At 33.7% G+C, this 19411-nt stretch overlaps 1 protein-coding gene across 3 annotated transcripts in view; it reads left to right on the forward strand.

The window, feature by feature from the left end:
• LOC139779935 (alpha-tubulin N-acetyltransferase) overlaps positions 1 to 19411 on the forward strand; it is a 77962-nt gene that overhangs the window by 15856 nt on the left and 42695 nt on the right. For all 3 annotated transcript variants that reach the window (XM_071718462.1, XM_071718461.1, XM_071718463.1), the window contains exons 3-4: positions 1397 to 1568; positions 17260 to 17401. In XM_071718462.1, the coding sequence (XP_071574563.1) occupies positions 1397 to 1568; positions 17260 to 17401 (314 nt within the window). The remainder of the gene's footprint in view (positions 1 to 1396; positions 1569 to 17259; positions 17402 to 19411) is intronic.

Below are 19411 nucleotides of genomic sequence, written 5' to 3' on the forward strand. Positions count from 1 at the left end.
TTGTAGGGGCAAAACACCTTGTTTTTGGCTGTAGAAAAAAATCCTGACGTGTAGGGGAAAAACTGAGGTCATATTCGGTTTCAGCAGGCGAAAATACATGGGAATACCATGGTCTAGTCCATCGCGCAGACAACTTTTTTTTTGTTGGCCTGTGATATTTATTATTTTAGTTTTTCCTGGTTTGACCTACACTTCTATAATTCTTATTTCTCTGTTGCTTTGACCTAAGACATGCCCCTTCTTGCAATATCTAATCATATCATTGTTGTGCGTCGTGTCGACAAGATCTTTTGATCTCTTCGTAGAGAATTTATTTGTACCAAATGTCATACCATAATTATATTTACTTCGATTTGCTTTATGTTTCGATGTTCTCGTTATCCAGACTACTTGGTGAGTTTTCTTAGATTTTATAACAATATCTATAGTAATAATGAAATTACTTTTACAGACATGGATCTCTTAGTCAATTTCGTTTCTGAAATCTCGAATCATGAAACTCACCACTGTGTGGAACGGAGAATGTCATTTTTAATATTATACCACTGAAGATGGCTCAAACTTGAGCCGAAACGTACGGATAGATAGATGTAAAACGTAATAATTAATAAATCAGTGATTCTGATATTACGCACGGAGAACCGCGTCTGACTCTCACAGCCTTTCCTATTTTTATTTTTAATTTCGAGAGTCCTTTTTACTTAATTTTTATTAAAAGAGTTTTTATTGTTATTACGTTTCACAACCATTAGACAAATCGAGATATCTTAAATTCGCGAATTTTAAAGGAGCAATATACTTAAAATAATATCCCAAAATGGGTATTTTCTAGTCGAAGCAACATTCGTTAGATTTTTCTTTAAAATTGTTAACACATGATCCTTAATTCTTTCCATCTACATAATTCGCCTATTTTTAAGATTATCTAATTAAGATACAATATAATTAAAATACTTTCATAATATATAGAGCGTCTTCGAACTATTAAGCCTTTGTCAACGGATACTTTGATCAATTTGACTCTTCTTTAGCGAGAATAGCAAGATAAACGCTTCCATTACAACTTTTCAGATTGTAACGTTATATTCTGATCAAGCTCTAACTTGAAATTGTCTTTATTGAGATATGAAAGTCAATCTACAGATACTTGACGATAGAATATGGATCTGCGATTTTCCGCAGTTTTCTGCTCTGGAGTTAAATTTTTCAATTGCTTGTAAATAAAGAATTATTGTTTTCTTCGATGTAAACGCTTGAAAAACATGAGACACGCGTCAGACCATACACAGATATTATACATTTGGCGATCATTAAGACAACGACGTAATATAGTGTCTTCCAAAGTCGTCTCGCGAGAGACTGTGATTCATTCGCATAAAATTGCTTCATTTTGCAGCGGACTCGGTAGCGTGGTGGGATTACTAAAAACGGGATCCAAGAATCTGTTTCTGTTCGGCGAAACGGGGAAGCATTATCAGCTGCAGGCAAGATGCATCCTGGATTTCTACGTGCACGAGTCGCGACAGCGTATGGGTCTGGGCAATATTCTCTATCAGCACATGTTATCTGTAAGTTCAGCGTATGCTCTTTCATTCTCGAATCTTAAATTAACTGTTTAATCTCGAATTATCTTCGCCGGTGAAGAATTGCCTTCGGTATAAGTTTACAGTATAAGTTTAATTCGACGTACAATTAAGAACACAGGTACAATTAACGAACTCTGATCGGTAATGGTCGCAATTATTAAAATTGTAATTAATGAAAACAAATTAAAAATAATGAAATACACTATAATTTTTAATTCCCTCTTTCAGATTATCTCTAAGAAAAAGAGCGTATCTCTGATTACAAGTCTGAATAATATTTCACGCAAGGGAGTTTTTACTCTTCCAGTGTTTAATGAATAATTAATCCAGGATTTAATTATGGTGAATACCGTAACTTCTTATTTTTACATTGTTATGTTGTGATTAATTATTTTATTACGTAAAATATAATACAATTTTGCTACTTTTGCTATTTCTAAAATGTTTGCCAGAAGGTGATTTAATTGATGTAGCATTCTCTTTCGATAATTGTATGTTAATGAGACCACGAGAAACGGGCCGTTCTCACGTGAAGAGAGAGTTTCCGCTGTATGATACCCGCTCGAAGACAAATCTTCGATACACCGCGCCGCCAGCACGAGGCGTAATTATTTCCTGTACATGAGCAGAAGGCGTCGCGCGCGATCATGATTTAGATCGTTAAGGTTCCGTGCGAAACAGAGGCTTGACCACTGCAATAGCAGTTACGTAGCGACAAAGAAAGGAACGAATAATATTTACGTAACAGACCGGCAATATTTATTTCGAACATATAATTTTATTGCAATTCGTATTCAAATTTTTCGTATTATTAATCAGAATTTTCATCAACATTTTAAAACTTTCTTAGAATTTTTGTACAAATTGATACGTTTTTCCATAAAAACACAAACAAAATAATGAGATATTTCAAATTTTTCCTGCCAAGAGATCTTTGTGGGATTCCAGTATTGATTTGATTGATCATCCGACGATTTCAAAATAATAATTTCATAATAATCTAAGATGGAGATAAGATAAAAATTCGTAAATTTATCTTAGATGAGATGAAGATAATTTTATTGTTAATTAATCTAGATAAAAGATGAGGTGATTATCGCGATTTATCTAGATAATTTTTTAGATAATTTTGAGTTTATGAAATTAAAAATGTACAGAAAGAATTACATAGATTGTAAAAGGGATATTAAAAGTACAGTAGGGGAGACCGGGGCTAAACCGCCAACGGGGTTGAACCGCCAAATCAAATATCTCGGAACCTGTATATTGTGCGAACTCGCTATTAACATTGTAAACGCTGCTTATGGTACCCATGTGACCAACGGAGTTTCGGCAGGTTACCTGCCGTGTTATGATTTTTACGAGGGCAAACGTGTTTTCGGAAGGTGAAAGTGAAATTTTCTGCGCGTGGAAATATTGTAATAACTGCAATAATGTTTGCTCTCCAAATCTCGAGGTACGTGATTATAAAGAGTAATGTATGCTGAACACGAATCCAGTGTAGTTTTTTCATTATCGTTGATGTCTAATATTTCGTGGGCGATCAAACCTGAAACTTATGTTTGGGGCTTATCCGCCAGTAAGCACCCGGGGCTGGTCCGCCAGTCTCGTCACTGTGGTGCGCCGGGCGCACGACTTCAGCTCACGGCGATTTCAGGTTAGGTTTCCCTCGAGCGTGATTCTGTCTTCCCTTGCACGTGCGTCAGTTTGTGTAGGAGGGAAATGGTACGCACGTATCGCAAAACGGGTGTTTTGGCCGACCGAAAAGATGGCGGACCGTTGTTTTCGAGATCGCTCACGCTCACGGCACGTCGGCGAGGTACGGCGAGGCACGGCACGGCTCTGAGATCCCGCGATTTCCGCGCGAGAGTTGACATGCCGCGCGCGCTGTAGATCGTCCCGACTCCCGGCCGCGGTAAATCGTCGTTGTTGGTCGTTGTGTCAGTGACAGTCGCGCGTGCGACCGCATCGTCCAGCGTTCGCCGCATCGTCTCGGCGTCATTGTCGCCGCCGTTGTAGTGGTTTCGGTGGTGGTCATCGTCGTCGTCGTCGTGGTGGTCATCGTCATCGTCGTCGTCGTCGTCGTGGTGGTCGTGGCCGTTGTCGTCGTGGTGGTCGTGGCCGTCGTCGTCGTGGTGGTCGTGGCCGTCGTCGTCGTTGTGGTCATGGCCGTCGTCGTCGTCGTCGTCGGCGCGTCGAGGAATCGGCGCGAGGACGGCGTCGAGTCGGTAAAATGGTCGCGCTCCACCGCGAGCTTTTCTAACCCCCCTGTCGCTATTTATCGCTCCCCCGCGAGAAACGCGGCTTGGTTAGGTTGCTCGAGGGTCCGCGCTGATCCTATGGCACCGGAACGCCGTCACGCGTATTCCCCGTGGTTGCCCGCGTTGACAATGTGACGTGCCGTTGGGGATTTTACGATTTGGTTAACCTCTGTATTCACGTGCCTAAATTGTTTTATGGAATAGGTAAAACAATTATTTTTTAATAATGTTTTGCATAAAAATTTTAAATAAATTTTTATATTTTTCTCTTAAAAAACAATTATTAAAATGTATCCTATCATTTTTCAGGATTAGATATACGTATATGTATTGAAAATGCAGTGTGGCGGATTAGCCCCGGGGGGTGGCGGTTCAACCCCGTCATTTTTAAGATTTCAATTTTTCCACCGTTGTCGTTTTTGCTCTATACCGGTTAAACAAAGCAATGTAGATCAAAATTTCCTATATAAATTTTGTAGCTAAAGGTTCACTCTTTACAGTGGTATACCACTTTTAACTAAAATTATTTATTTTCTTGTTAAAAATCGGCACCGAAAAAAAACTGGCGGTTTAGCCCCGGTCTCCCCTACTCACAATTTTATTTTAAGGATGTTCTGGATTGTTAGGTTAGGTCAGAATCATAGAAATCCAAAGACCAAAAAATGTATAAATAGTTACGGCAAGTCTAATAAAATAACAATAATAATAATTTAAAAAAATAAAAATAAAAACCTAATAAAAATTTTTGAGAGTAAATTTGCCCTGAATTCAACTTAATAAAGAGAAATTTGTGAAAAAATATAAAATAAAGTAATTGAAAGTCCGATCACGTAATAATTTCACTGGTTTTTTGCAATTTCTTTAAAACTATGTTGTAAATTGTTTTAAATTTTGTTGCCATATATTTTTGTTTGTTGATGATCTACTTGTGTGTGAAATATCATTATATTGGTAGTATTTTGCTTCCTCATAGAGGAAGCTTCGTTTTCGTAAATTTCGTATATGAACCTTTGATTGCGTATAAAGTTGGATCTAGTTAACCAAATTTAAAAGAATTATATATGAAATTGGGGTAGAAGGAACCAAAGAAAAGATTGTTTTTTGAGTTTTTGATGTTAATATGTTCAGAGTGTTCTAAAATGTCGAAATATCGCATTAAAATCGCATGTCCGTATGTGTGTGTGTGTGTGTGTGTGTGTGTGTGTGTGTGTGTGTATGTATGTGCGGACTTAATGTCCGTGGTTGCTCTAACTTCCGCAAATATTGAGATATCGGGCTCTTTTTTTTTTAATCGATGGAGTATCATTCAATGAAGGTTGGTATTGAATTTGGCGATGATCGGTAAAGGGGTTCTTTTTAAAAAAAATTTTGAATTTTTTTAGAAATGTTCGTGGTTGCTCTAATTTTCGCAAATATTGAGATATCGAGTTGAATTTTTTTTTAATTGATAGAGTATCATTTAAGGAAGGTTGGTATTGAATTTGGCGATGATTGGTAAAGGGGTTCTTTTTAAAAAAAATTTTGAATTTTTTTAGAAATGTCCGTGGTTGCTCTAATTTCCGCAAATATTGAGATATTGGGTTGAATTTTTTTTTAATCGATAGAGTATCATTTAAAAAAGGTTGGTATTGAATTTGGCGATAATCGGTAAAGGGATTACCGATTTCTGCTTAAAAAGTGTATAAGATGTACATGTAATTTTATATAGTGTATTATTAAAAGAAGGTTGTTTTGAATTTTGCGAAGTGAAAGAGTTGCCGATTTCTGTTCAAAAAAATGTGTAACAATTTCTGCTTAAAAAATGTGTAAGTTATTTGATGGATAAAGTATCATTTAAAAAAGGTATTGAATTTGGCGAGAATCGGTGAAGGAGTTACCGATTTTTGCTTAAAAAGTTACGTGTATTAGTTATACATGTAATTTTATATAGAGTATTATTAAAAAAAGGTTGGTATTGAATTTGGCGATAATCGGTAAAAAGGTTCTTTTTTTATATTGAATTTTTCAAAATTTTAAATGTCTTTAACTCAAGAAGTGATCAACCAAATCTTAAAGAATTATATATGAAATAAGGGTAAAAAAGACTGAAGAATATAATAAAATTAGAAATAGTCCAATATTTCAAAATTTATCCATCCAATAACTTAGGGTAGATTGAGGCGAATCGGATTAATATAAGTTTTAAGACAATTTTCGTTAGTGTTTTATTTTAAACGAGTTATTTTATCGTTCTAATTAGTAATCCGATTTGCCTCGGTCTACCTTATACATTTTTTAGGCAGAAATCGGTAACCCTTTCACTAATCTCCGCCAAATTCAAAACAACCTCCCTTTAATGATACCTTATATATAAGATTACATGTATGACTTGTACACTTTTTAGGCAAAAATTGGTAACCCCTTCACCGATCATTGCCAAATTCAACACCAATCTATCTTTAATGATACTCTATCCATAAAAAAAAGTGTGCAAGTAGAAACTTGCACATTGCTTCCTCATAGTTTTTAAATGTGCAAGTAGAAACTTGTACATTGCTTCCTCATAGTTTTTAAGTGTGCAAGTGGAAACTTGTACATTGCTTTCTCATAGTTTTAAAGTGTGCAAGTAGAAACCTGCACATTGCTTCCTCTATGAGGAAGCCAAATTAATAAATATCTACTAATAATTATGCATAAAAAAATAGGCTTCCTCATAGAGGAAGCAATGTGCAGGTTTCTACTTGCACACTTAAAAACTATAAGGAAGCAATGTGCAAGTTTCTACTTGCTCACTTAAACAAGTTTCTACTTGCACACTTTAAAACTATGAGAAAGCAATGTACAAGTTTCCACTTGCACACTTAAAAACTATGAGGAAGCAATGTACAAGTTTCTACTTGCACATTTTTTAAATTTTTTTTACACTTTTCTCTGTAACACCATAAGGTTACGTACTTAAAACTCGGATATTCAAAAATTTATAACTTTTTATCTAAATTGTGAATTGATCTGAAAGGCTCCGGACTTTGAAAGAAAATACAGAATATGATATTAAATCAAGAGACACGGTAGTGTCTCGCGCCAAGTACACGCGAAGCGAGTCCGCACCGTGACTCTTTTACGCGAACGCACGAGTTGCGAGTACCCGAGATTTTGAGATCTTAATAACGAGTGAACGGATCAAGTTCTAAGTAGACTTGATCGATAGCTTGGGTTTGAATTATATAATAAAAGTGTTTTTATTTTTCCGCTACGTGCCCTACGAGCGGAGATATTACGATGCAAAGTCCGAAATGTTACATTTTATATTACAATTAAGAAACGTCGTCATCGTCGTCGCCGTACGGTTGCTTTTGCTTCAATAAATGGCGTTTGAGAACATCTCGAGCGTTCCCCCGGGTCCCCTCCATGACAATGTTGCTACACTGAAAAGAGACAGCATATACGCGTACGTGTGCGCTCGTCGCTCAGTGCGCTCGCGCGGACAGCGGGCTGTCAGTCATCAGTTATAACCTAGAAATACATATCGCGTTCGCGCATAACACCGTGGTCTCTCATTGTTAAATACTACGATCGTTTAATTCCGAATTTCGGTCGCGTCACGCAAAGATCGAAGTGCCACGAAATTAGGATGTAGGTGTCACAAGAGGCGAAATATCAGCGGGTCGGAGATATGTATAAGTGACAGTCGTGACCGTTACTATGTTTACGCGAGCGTTACTTCTGTATAAGTAACTTACGATAATTCACTCGTTTACGCGGGATGAATTATCATAAGTTACTACAGAACCCCCGTTTACGTGGAGGAATGTGTGTGCGTGTGCGTGTGCGTGAAGGAATGTGTGTGCGTGTGCGTGTGCGTGTGCGCGCGCGCGCGCGCGCGCGTGTGTGTGTGTGTGTGTGTGCGTATGTGTGTGTGTGTGTGTGTGTGTGTGTGTGTGTGTGTGTGTGTGTGTGTGTGTGTGTGTGTGTGTGTGATCATCAATATATCATATAATATTATATATTAACCGGAGGGAGCTGATACCGAGGAGATCTTTAAGAAGGAAGGTGCATCCAAAATCACACACGTATGCATATGCTGTCTTGTAAATGTCTTGTAAATTGCTATCTTGTAAAAGTTGAAAGAACGAGAAATATATTTTATATCTTGGTGTCTGGAAATATTAATTATTTACGAAAGCAATAACAACAAAATAAATTTTGGTAAATTTTATATTCGTATTCAGCAATCTCTAACATTTAAAAAAATAATGAAATTAAATATGTTCTTCTCACACACAAAAAAGATTAGACTCTAAAAGGATTAATTAATATTTAAACTAAATATATCATAATAAAAATTATAATAGCAAAGTTTTTGAAAGTGGACAAACCAGTTTATATATTTAATATAACATTAACATAATTATTTTTTAAACCACCTTTAACTGCAATAATTAAATTATTTATATTCAACTATTAACAATTTTTAAAATAAGTAATTTATCTAATTGTAAGTAGAGACTAGTTATTTTTTATTGAAAAAAATAATAATTATTTTTTACTAATTTTTAATTTTCAAATAAGTAGTAATTTATTTTTGACAACTATTAATTATTTTAATAATAAAGAATTTATTTCTACTAATTACCAATTTGCAAAATAAATTAATTTATTTTTACCTAAATACTAACTTTTACGAACTAGAAATTTTTCTCTGACAAATTACGAATTCTTTAAGTAATCTGTACTTCACTTTTATCTAAATATTATTAATTTTTATGCAATTAGTAATTTTTTGTGATTTGCTAATTCAATAAAAATTTAATTTATTGTTATTGCTAATTTTGTGAATAATTAAATAATTAAAAATAAAAATTTTTTGCCGATCCCTGCTTAACGCTACAAAACGATATCACGCGTACAAAATTACCTTTTTCATAAAAAATAAAAAAAAGGCGCTAAGTACACGCAATGTATTTTGTAAATTCAAATAACCAACAGTTTAATTTCTCCTTAACCAAATTATTATATCACAAAATTATGTTACCTAACTTAACCCAAGTGACATGTATTTCCAAAAAAGATGTGACATCTTTAAATTGTGCCAATTGCAAAGAAAATATAGATATTGCTTGGAAAATTAATTGTTGTGCAACTACTTTTAAAAAATAAAATCCAACTGGTACATATCTTTGTGTTCCCATTAAGCGATCTTCCTATTCCAACCCAAGTGGTAATAGCTTCTTAATTCTCCTTAACAAAATTATAATATTACAAAGAATCATTTTAATCACAAAGAATTTAAGAGGTAACAGTACCAAATAAAAATATTTAATTAAAATAAAATAAATAAATTTTTCTTGTAAAAAAAACTTGGCGCTGCGCGCTGCTAGACTTCGAAATTTAAACATTAAATTTTAAACATTATTGATTAAATAAAAAAACAATAAACATAATTTAGGGAAAAATGTGACGGGAGTAAAAAAGCAGCGCCAAGTTTTTTTTTACAAGAATTTATTTATTTTATTTTAATTAAATATTTTTATTTTGTACTGTTACCTCTTAAATTCTTTGTGATTAAAATAATTCTTTGTAATAGATATTATAATTTTGTTAAGGAGATTTAAGAAGCTATTACCACTTGGGTTGGAATAGGAAGATCCTTTAATGGGAACAAAAGATATGTACCAGTTGGATTTTATTTTTTAAAAGTAGTTGCACAACAATTATTTTTCAAAGCAATATATATATACATTTTCTTTGCAATTGCCGCAATTTAAAGATTTCACATTGTGCGCGAATGGTCGAAGGAGTCGCGAGTAAGAAGGAACTTTGAATTTAATGTCGAAGTCTTATTCAGTATGTAAAAGTCTATAATGAAATTAATTATGTACAGTATTTACAAAGTATTTACAGTATCTTTATGCCGCGAGCCACGGACAGATAGTTTCGTGAACGACGGATGTTCCCGCGCGTGAAGCAAGTATACGATAACCGCAAGCAACGGATATACGAGAGACTTTATTAGATATACGTTTGCTGGAATACTTTAGTCGAATGCGGGCTCGCGCGCGAAGGTCCGAGGTTTTATTCCCACGACTTCAGAATTTTCTCGAATCCTCCGGACCCCCGATAACGAGCCGAAAAATCAGCTGAGCCAATCAGCTGTCGACCTCCCGAGAAATTCGTATTTGACGAATGTCAAACTGATCTCGAGGCCGGCAACTGATCAACTGTTTTGAAATATCGTTCGCTCGCTTTGCCCCGGGTGTGTGCCTCGCGCACCGAGTCCCCGAGACAAAGGGGCGAGTCGGTATAGGCAAAAACTGAGCTCTGTTTTTCTGCCCTTCCAGTGTACCAGGAAATATGATGTTATTTCTGCGAACGGATCTATTCTTACTTTGAATTTAGACAACTTTAAACTGAAAGGCAGAATTTGACAGAAATTATTTGAAAGAATGATTATTTTAATTCGCGGTAATAATTAACCGACGCCGGTTTTTGGTTCGATTGCGAACACACATCTTTTTTTTGAAATACATGTCACTTGGGTTAAGTTAGGTAACATAATTTTGTGATATAATTTTGTTAAGGAGAAATTAAACTACCACTTGGGTTAGATTTTCGAATTTACAAAAGACATTGCGTGTACTTAGCGCCTTTTTTTACCTTTTTTGAAGAAGAAAATTTTGTTTTTATCAACTTCGTAGCATTTTGAACCATCCACAACACCCTTAATTTTTTATTTCTTAAAAATAAAAGTTTTTCGAATGTTTTGTCTAAGATAAGAAGACGTTTTGACGGGACACTTATTATTTGTTGTGCTAAACTAAAAAGGCGCTCTATTGGCACCGCTTTAAAAAAAAAATCCGTTTGATTTTATTTGCAGTACCTAGGTCTAGCCAAACCTGCATTTACTTTATTAAATAAATCTCGAGACTATAATTTCTAATAGAATTGGAGTACGCTATTTCCAGATTTACAATATGGGAAAACTTGCAAAAAACCCATTTCGCATGATAACACAGAAACATTGAAAGAGATGCACATGTGCTTTCTACAATAGGGTAGACCGGGGACAAAAGTAACATTTTGAGTTTAAGATTTTATAACAGTTAAAATATAATATCTACGTAAAAAAGACCTGTACCTTTAGATGTAGAATTTATTTGACTACAAAATTTTCTTGTGCTGAATTCAGTAATTTCACTAGGAAAAAATTTATTATTGTTTAAAGAATATGAGGAATACTGTTACAACCGTCCCAACCCCCGGGACAATTGTAACAGCAGAGGGGGACGATTGTACCACATCATCTATAAACAAAATAATGGTTATTTAGTAGGTTTAATTAATCAATCTTACGAATTTTCTATAAGAAATGCAACTTTAATGATAAAATAATTTGTTACATGACAATATCAGTATTAAACGCCTGTTCGTATAAATTTACTTCTTTCGTGCCCCGTTGCGTCTTGCGTTTTCTTGTTCGCGGCATTCTACGAAGAAAAATACAAATAACATTGTAAAAAACAACACTAAAATAAGACCAACCAAACGGGGTTAGGTTAAGTTGAAGTTGTCCCCGAGCAACGGGGACAATTGTAACGCTACAACTGTCCCCAGGCATTGATGTTACAATTGTCCCCTAATGATATTTTATGATTCAAAGTAAATTTTTTACATAAATATCTGGATGAAAGTCAATCGTATTATGCAAATCATCAACATAGATAATCACTAAAACATATAAAGATAAAATCTTATACCTTCGGCATAAAGAAAGAAAAATATTTCAGATTTTATGCACGTAAGAAAACTTACTTCAGGAAGGAAAAAAGTAACTTCTTCTCCTGCACACGTGCACGTTCCGCGAGGGGCGGCAATGAACTAAGGAACAAATGCCGCTTCATCTAGCGGATCTCGCCTCGCGGTCCCACACACGTAGGGGAGACCGGGGCTAAGCCGACACTATTTTTTCAAAGACAATTTTTAATATTTAATTAAAATTTTTAGGCAAATTCAATGGTACATATTTAAAGAGTGTTTCTTCAGGTACAAAATTGATTCAGGAAGTTTTGCTGTACGTCGCTTTGTTTTGCCGCCAGGAAAAGAAAAGTGACGCGAAGACAAATTTTCGAATTGAAAAATGCCGGGGCAAACTCGACACCCCGCCGGGGCAAACTCAACACTTTGTCTGATCGACACAATTTGATCTGGAACTTATTTTTTACTGTCTGAAAATGAAAATACATTGTTTATTGTGTATTTAAAAAGTACAAAAATTTGGAATAAAGTAGCTAGAACAATCATTTGAAATAATAAGAACAAAAATTGTTGAACTTTCAATTATCTTCATCTAAACTCATGTCTGAAAAACAATTAATGCAGGTAAACTCGCGATCGGACGTGCGCATACATTTGTCATGAGCCATACGGCTGCATGACAAGCATTGTTAGTTACTGGGAGCCGACGAAACGGCGTGGTGTTGACTTTGCCCCGGACGTCGTTTTTCACTTTTGTCACTTCAAAAACATGAAAATTTTGAAAATATGCAAAAACGATTATCGGATTCATATAGAGCATCAAATTTCCCATCAAAATCACTTACCGGTAGATTCGCAAGAGTAAAGCTCGATGAAAGAGTAGACATTTTCGAAAGATCAGAAAAATTACTTTTCACTATCAAAAACGCTTATGTCGCGTTAAAAATTACACTATAACTCAGAATGTTACCAAATTCCGTTGATAATACTGGCACATAAAGACGCATTTACAGTAGGAAAGGCAAGTTTCTACGATAGATTTAAATTGGCAAAAAGCCTAGTGTCAAGTTTGCCCCGTTGTCGGCTTAGCCCCGGTCTCCCCTACCTTTTATAGTTTAAGAAATATTCACGATGTTACAACTGTACTCTGTTACTTTTGTCCCCGGTCTACCCTAAGTCAATATCTACCCCTTAATCGGGGGATCCTTCATGTAACCTCGAGTTCTTATAACCCTTAAAATTATTTTGTTTGTCCCTTAAAAGGGATACCTCCTTTTAAAGAGGAATATGTGGGGTGATCGGGATCGAACTCATGATCCCTAGCATATGAGTCTATCGCACTCACACTGAGCTATGAGACATCCCACCTATTGGCACCGATGGCCGGGATGTATTATATTTAAGAAAAATATTGTTAACATTTGGAAAATTTATAAGAGATTGGAATTGCTACGATTTAGATTCCAAATACAAAATTGCTTCGATGTTATTATTAATAATTGTTTGCTTATTAATTTTTTTTTTAAATATTGCAGAAGAAATCTTCCTCACCGTTACTAGAAGTTGATCTGTTTTCGAGTGTAATGACACATTCTTGGAGTATAAATAATCTAAATATATTCTTTCAAAAATAGGTCTCTACACAATTTTATACATATAACGTTCTGGAATCTAATTTAATTTAAATGGCGGTAAAGAAATAGCAGAAAGAATGAAAATCTTACTATCTTATATAATTTTTAGATAAGATGACATGATTTTTCACCTAAGATGAAGATGAATATACTTTGTATTTTTTCATCTAGATAAGATAAAGATGATTCCATTTCTTTATTTGCAAATAAAGAAATGGATGATTATCTAGATAATTTTATATAGATACCAGCAAACACTGTAAGAACTTTGAATAAATATGAGAAAATCCGCGCATATATTTATTAGAAATTTTCATATATACAGATACTGAAATATTCCGAAAATCCTCATCCAATTATTTCTGAGGGTATCTGAGAAATTTTACATATTTTTTCAGAATTTTTTATAAATCTAAAATATGACAAATTTTTTTATGCAGGATGTACTTTTCTATCACATAAAAACCACCCTTACATAAAAATCATAAACAACTAAACCATTTAACGAGAAAATCTTTATTTTTATAATCGACAACGTTTGGCTAGTGTCGTGACAGTTCGACCGTTGGTTTTGGTCGGATTAATCGTCACGACTTTTTCGACCATGGGTTTTGGTCGTTTCTAAATTGATATAATCTTTGATACTTACATATAAGCATCTCATTTTTATTAAATTAAATTATTAAATTTATTGCGAAAAATATTACTTCAGCCAGGATACGAACCTGGAACTTCCCTCATTCCGTGTAGGGCGTCGTACCAATTCGACCACCGAGGCATGTGGTAATATTTATCGCAATAACACATTGTAAGATGGAACCACCGATATTTAGGTCAACGGTGTATAATAACAGAAAAGTATATGTTTTTGTTTCGCCAATAATTGATTAACGAGAAAATCTCTATTTTTATAATCGACAACGTTTGGCTAGTGTCGTGACAGTTCGACCATTGGTTTTGGTCGGATTAATCGTCACAACTTGTTCGACCATGGGTTTTGGTCGTTTCTAAATTGATATAATCTTTGATACTTACATATATAAGCATCTCATTTTTATTAAATTATTAAATTATTAAATTTATTGCGAAAAATATTACCTCAGCCAGGATGCGGACCTGGAACTTCCCTCATTCCGTGTAGGGCGTCGTACGTTTAGAAACGACTAAAACCCATGGTCGAAAAAGTCGTGACGATTAATTCGACCAAAACCAATGGTCGAACTGTCACGACACTAGCCAAACGTTGTCGATTATAAAAATAGAGATTTTTCTCGTTAATCAATTATTGGCGAAACAAAAACATATACTAAACCATTTAAATTAAAAGATTTTTAATAATTTTTCTAGAAAAAATGGATGCGCTTTAGTAAAAAGTTTGCTTAATTTTGAACAAATTTCGGGTGTTTATGCAAGTAAAATATACCATAAAATATAAAAAAATATAATGTTGATATTAATGATGTATCATCGATATTTTAGCGTTATTAATATTATTGTATAAAAATTTAAAACAATCGATTTTACCACGTATTTAAAATATGCAATATATTTAAACAAAAATTAATTACAAATAAATAAAACATTTGTATTGGCAAATACAAAATATGCTCTATTAATTTTTCTATTAATTATAGCACTTCAAACATAGATTGTAACTTGGCGATTTATATTTTTTAACAAAAATACATGATATACATAAATTAATAATAATTAAATATTAATTGGAATAATTGACAAGCAGCAGAGTACGCAGAAGTTAAAATTAATAATTACATTTGAAAGAAAATTTCAGCGAGAAATAATTTTTCTCGAAGTACTTAAAGTATAGTATATATCACGGTCGGTCTCGCTCCGCGTGTACTTGGCGCGAGACACTACCGTGTCTCTTAATACGCGCGTAACAAAGAGAAAAACTTAGAATTCTGTAAAATAAAAAAAAATAAATTAAATTAAAATTAAAGGAGCAAAACTCATGCGGTACAATTGAGCGCGATCGCGCACGCCTAGGGTACGCCGCGACGCGTAGGCAGTAATTACCTAAAAATTGACATATTTCCGTCAATAATCAAGATTTTGGAAAAATTAAAACGCCATTTTGTTCGTCGTGAAAAGAGAAACAAATTTTCTCGAGTTCATTTTTTTATAGGATGTATAGTTTGATCGCTAGGGCAATTTAAACAAATAAATTGTTAATAACTTTTTATTGCATCGACTTACGAAAAAACTATTTACAGATTCTTGTTCTACGACCCAAAAAACATCAACTTAAGCCATCAATCTCGAAAATTATACTCAATCGACCTAGCGACTGGACTACAAAGTATATGTTGACGAGACTTCTTGCGATTATACAGCACAGCGTCTTATACGTACTAAAGACGATGGTACAATTTTATTGCCCAAGTAGAAAAGCTTGCCTAATCAAAAACGCAGTATTATTCTAGCATCAATGCCGATATCATCTGCAACGCTCGTTTTAAATCGCTGGAACTTCCTTATCTCTCACGCGGTTGTGATTTTATAGTGCACAGGCTATCTATTTCGTGGTCGCCGCGACTTTCTCGTGGTCAGAATCCGAGATATCGCGCATAAAACGTGACCGATCTTAAATAGGCGCGTGACAAAAAGTCATTATATCGTGCACAATATGCGGAGGGCGGCCGGGTGTTACGCTCGAAGGTAACTCGCAAGGTGACTGAACTCGTCCTGCCCGTTTTGTTTCGGCACGGTTCGCCGCTTTGTGTTTCGTAATACACCGACGAGCGTTTTTTCCTAATCATGCTCTTTTTACGTGAAATGACTAATATTGGAAACTCGCGGTTTCGCATTAAACGCGATTAATCGCGTCCAGCGGCGTGGCAGCCTGACCTATGAAAGTTAATCACATTTACACTGCTGCATTCTTCCACGGTCGCATGTATATGTACCATATATCCTATCAATCAATCAAAAACTTCAGCATTTAAAAGTCTGGCGAAATAATATCGCGTGTTATGCGAATGATATTAAAAGAAGTACGCACGTATAAATATATAATTAATCTTTTAAGTTGTCTTTCTTTTGCTTAGAAGCAGATAATTAATATCTTGCTCTTTCATGATATTCAATTTATTTAATCTGAGACTAATTCACCTGATTTTTACATTTAACAGCGAAAAAATAAAGCTCAGTTATAGTAGTTTTCGTTACTTATCGAGAATCTATAACCATTTCTTTCATTTCCCTTACTTTTTTAGAAAATATTGACTAAATGCATACAGAATATCTCATTTTACCTTTTCCTGGCGAATTACTTGAAAAGTCCGAACTCGACAGGCAAAAATGTTTCAGTCAAAAGTTGTATGATCTGGAGAAGAACAAATACTAAAATCAATTTTCTAAAAAATCGATTTTTAAGGTCATATGAAGGTCATCGTCATTTTTTAATGGAATTATATGATTTTTTTTACATAATATGAATCTTTTAGTTATTCAATATATGTATAAAAGTATTAAAGTAGTGTTGTCAAAGAATCAATAGTTCACGAGATATTTTATATTTTAAATCAAATTATGCCAGAATAAAATGTCTTTTATTTGACCTTTAAAAATAATTTTTTCGAAAATTGATTTTACCCCGTATTTGCTCTCCTCCAGATAATACAACTTTTTTGAAATACTGTTATAGATATAAGATATTTGTCTGCCAAGCTCAGTTTTTGAGTAATTCGCCTTCGGAGAAGATAAAAATGGGACACCCTGTATACATAATAATCTCAAATACTAATAAACTGCAGGACAATCATTAATATACACTATTATAATTAATAATAGCGACTTTTAATTGGGGTATAACAAAACACCTAGATGATCGTTTCCGCAAAAACGACTAACCATAAGTATAAGCTATTCCCGGATTAAGATTGGAATAACGCAAATATTTATTTTGAAGCTATAATATTTATAAATTATAAGTTATAAATTTTATGTTTTTTTGCTTATTCATATTTTGATCTTGATGTATTCTTATCTTTATTATACTTCTGATAAAAATGTTTTGATTCATAGGAGGAGAACATTAGGCCAGTGAAATTAGCGATCGATCGACCGTCGGAGAAGTTCTTGGCTTTTCTACACAAATACTATGGACTCTCGAAGATTATTCCGCAGAACAATAAATTCGTCGTTTTTGAAGGATTCTTCGATGACGGTACGTAATTACTACTTTTGCATACATTTTTATTGAATTACGTGTGACAAATGGAAAAATTTAATAACTTATTAATATAATAATCTATATTAATTCTATTATATTCCTGATATATCTATAATCTTTTTTTTATCGTTACAAATACATGTGATAAAGAACTTAGAAAACAAATGATAAACCAAACGATTGTAATAATTTCTGTGATTGTAATAGTTTTCTATGCTTACATTGACTTATAAGTACAGTGATTATTCCGCCTTCATGGTTGTGAATAATCAAGGACATGGAGCGTGTGAGCAAAGGAAGGAAGGGGTAGTACGAAAACTAGGAAAATTCCTCGTTAATCCTGTAATAATAGAATGAGGCTGAAAAAGGCACCATTTCTCTTTCGCCTGAGAATTATTATAAGAAACACTAAAATGTATTATGCCAAAGTGAAATTATATTAAAGTGAAGATAACACTCCGATATGAACAAAGGCACCGTGTAAAATGCTTCTCTTATGTCTTATAATAAAGCGGTGCCGTTATTTTCGGCGAAAGATAATACCTATACATACAGTAATATACGCGGTGAATGATAAGTCTCACGTCAAGATTTGATCTTTGCTATTTCTGCAAAATCTGTGTATCGATCGTTCTTTTCGCGCGGTTTCGTTATCAATGACACGATAAGCGCCATATGCGATTAATTCCGTAAATTCAACACGGAAACGAGATTATTTTGGAATGCCGAGTACGATAACGATGATTGAAAGACAAATATAAAAAAGGTGATCGATATTCTTCTCTCCTCTGAAAATTTTTTGCTTTCTGTTACTCGTGCTCTCTCCGAAATGACCGACTTCAATTTTTCTCCCCACGATACAATCCGAGCTCCCATGACGTCTTTCTCGCTGAATTTCAAGGTGTCTACCCGGGAAAAAAAGATTATATATAATTATATATAAATATATATGATTATATATAATTCAATTATATATGAATTTTGTCTCTATATGATCATATATAATTATATATAATCATATATAATCATATATGAACATATATAATGAGATTATATATATGGAGGGGTAAAAACCATAATGGTGTAAGTCAAATTTTTAAAAATATTTTCTCGTGTGCATAGATGCAATTTGCAGTGTGACAGATTGCATCTATGCACACGAGAAAATATTTTTAAAAATTTGACTTACACCACTATGGTTTTTACCCCTCCATATGTAAATAGATATAATCATATATGACCATATATAGTCAATATATATTAAAAAAGAACTGTTAACTTCGATAATAAAGCATTGATAAATTAAGATTTATATTTTTTCAAAAGCTATAGAATCAAAAGTGAAATGATTTATTCCATATATTATAACTTTGGCACTGCTTGACGTGAGACATTTTTATACCACTGTCTGTCAAATTTTAAATACGAGAAACGAATCCTATCGAATGTCATCTATTGGATAATCCGAATTTAAAGTTTATATATGATTATATATAATCATATATAATTTACATAGATAAATGCTTCTTATATATAATTTATATATAAATTATATGAACTTATATATAATATGTCAAACTGTATATAAAACATTTATATATATTTAAATATATTTTAATCGCCTGTATAATTATATATAATCATATAGGGTTATATATACTTCCATATGAATCTTATATGTATCCATACATGAATGCATATATGATCTATTGTTCATATCTAGTTATATTTGGAATTATATATGCCCATATATAATGATATATGGACCCATATAATTATATATAAAGCACCAAATTTCATATTGTATAATTACATATAATCACATATATTTATATATGATTATATATAATTATATATAATCTTTTTTTCCCGGGTATCTATACGGATGGCAAGGTCAGACATTGTCGATCTGGTTCTGAAGGTCGCATCGCCCTACGAGGCGAGTCACTCGCATCGAGTTTCTCGCGTCCTAAATCGGCAATGTACGCTCTGGGAGGGTCAAAA

This window comes from Temnothorax nylanderi, unplaced genomic scaffold (genome assembly GCF_030848795.1).
Source record: "Temnothorax nylanderi isolate EJ_2023f unplaced genomic scaffold, tnyl_v1.0 TNYL_tig0251_pilon, whole genome shotgun sequence".
In the NCBI taxonomy this organism is placed as follows: domain Eukaryota; kingdom Metazoa; phylum Arthropoda; class Insecta; order Hymenoptera; family Formicidae; genus Temnothorax; species Temnothorax nylanderi.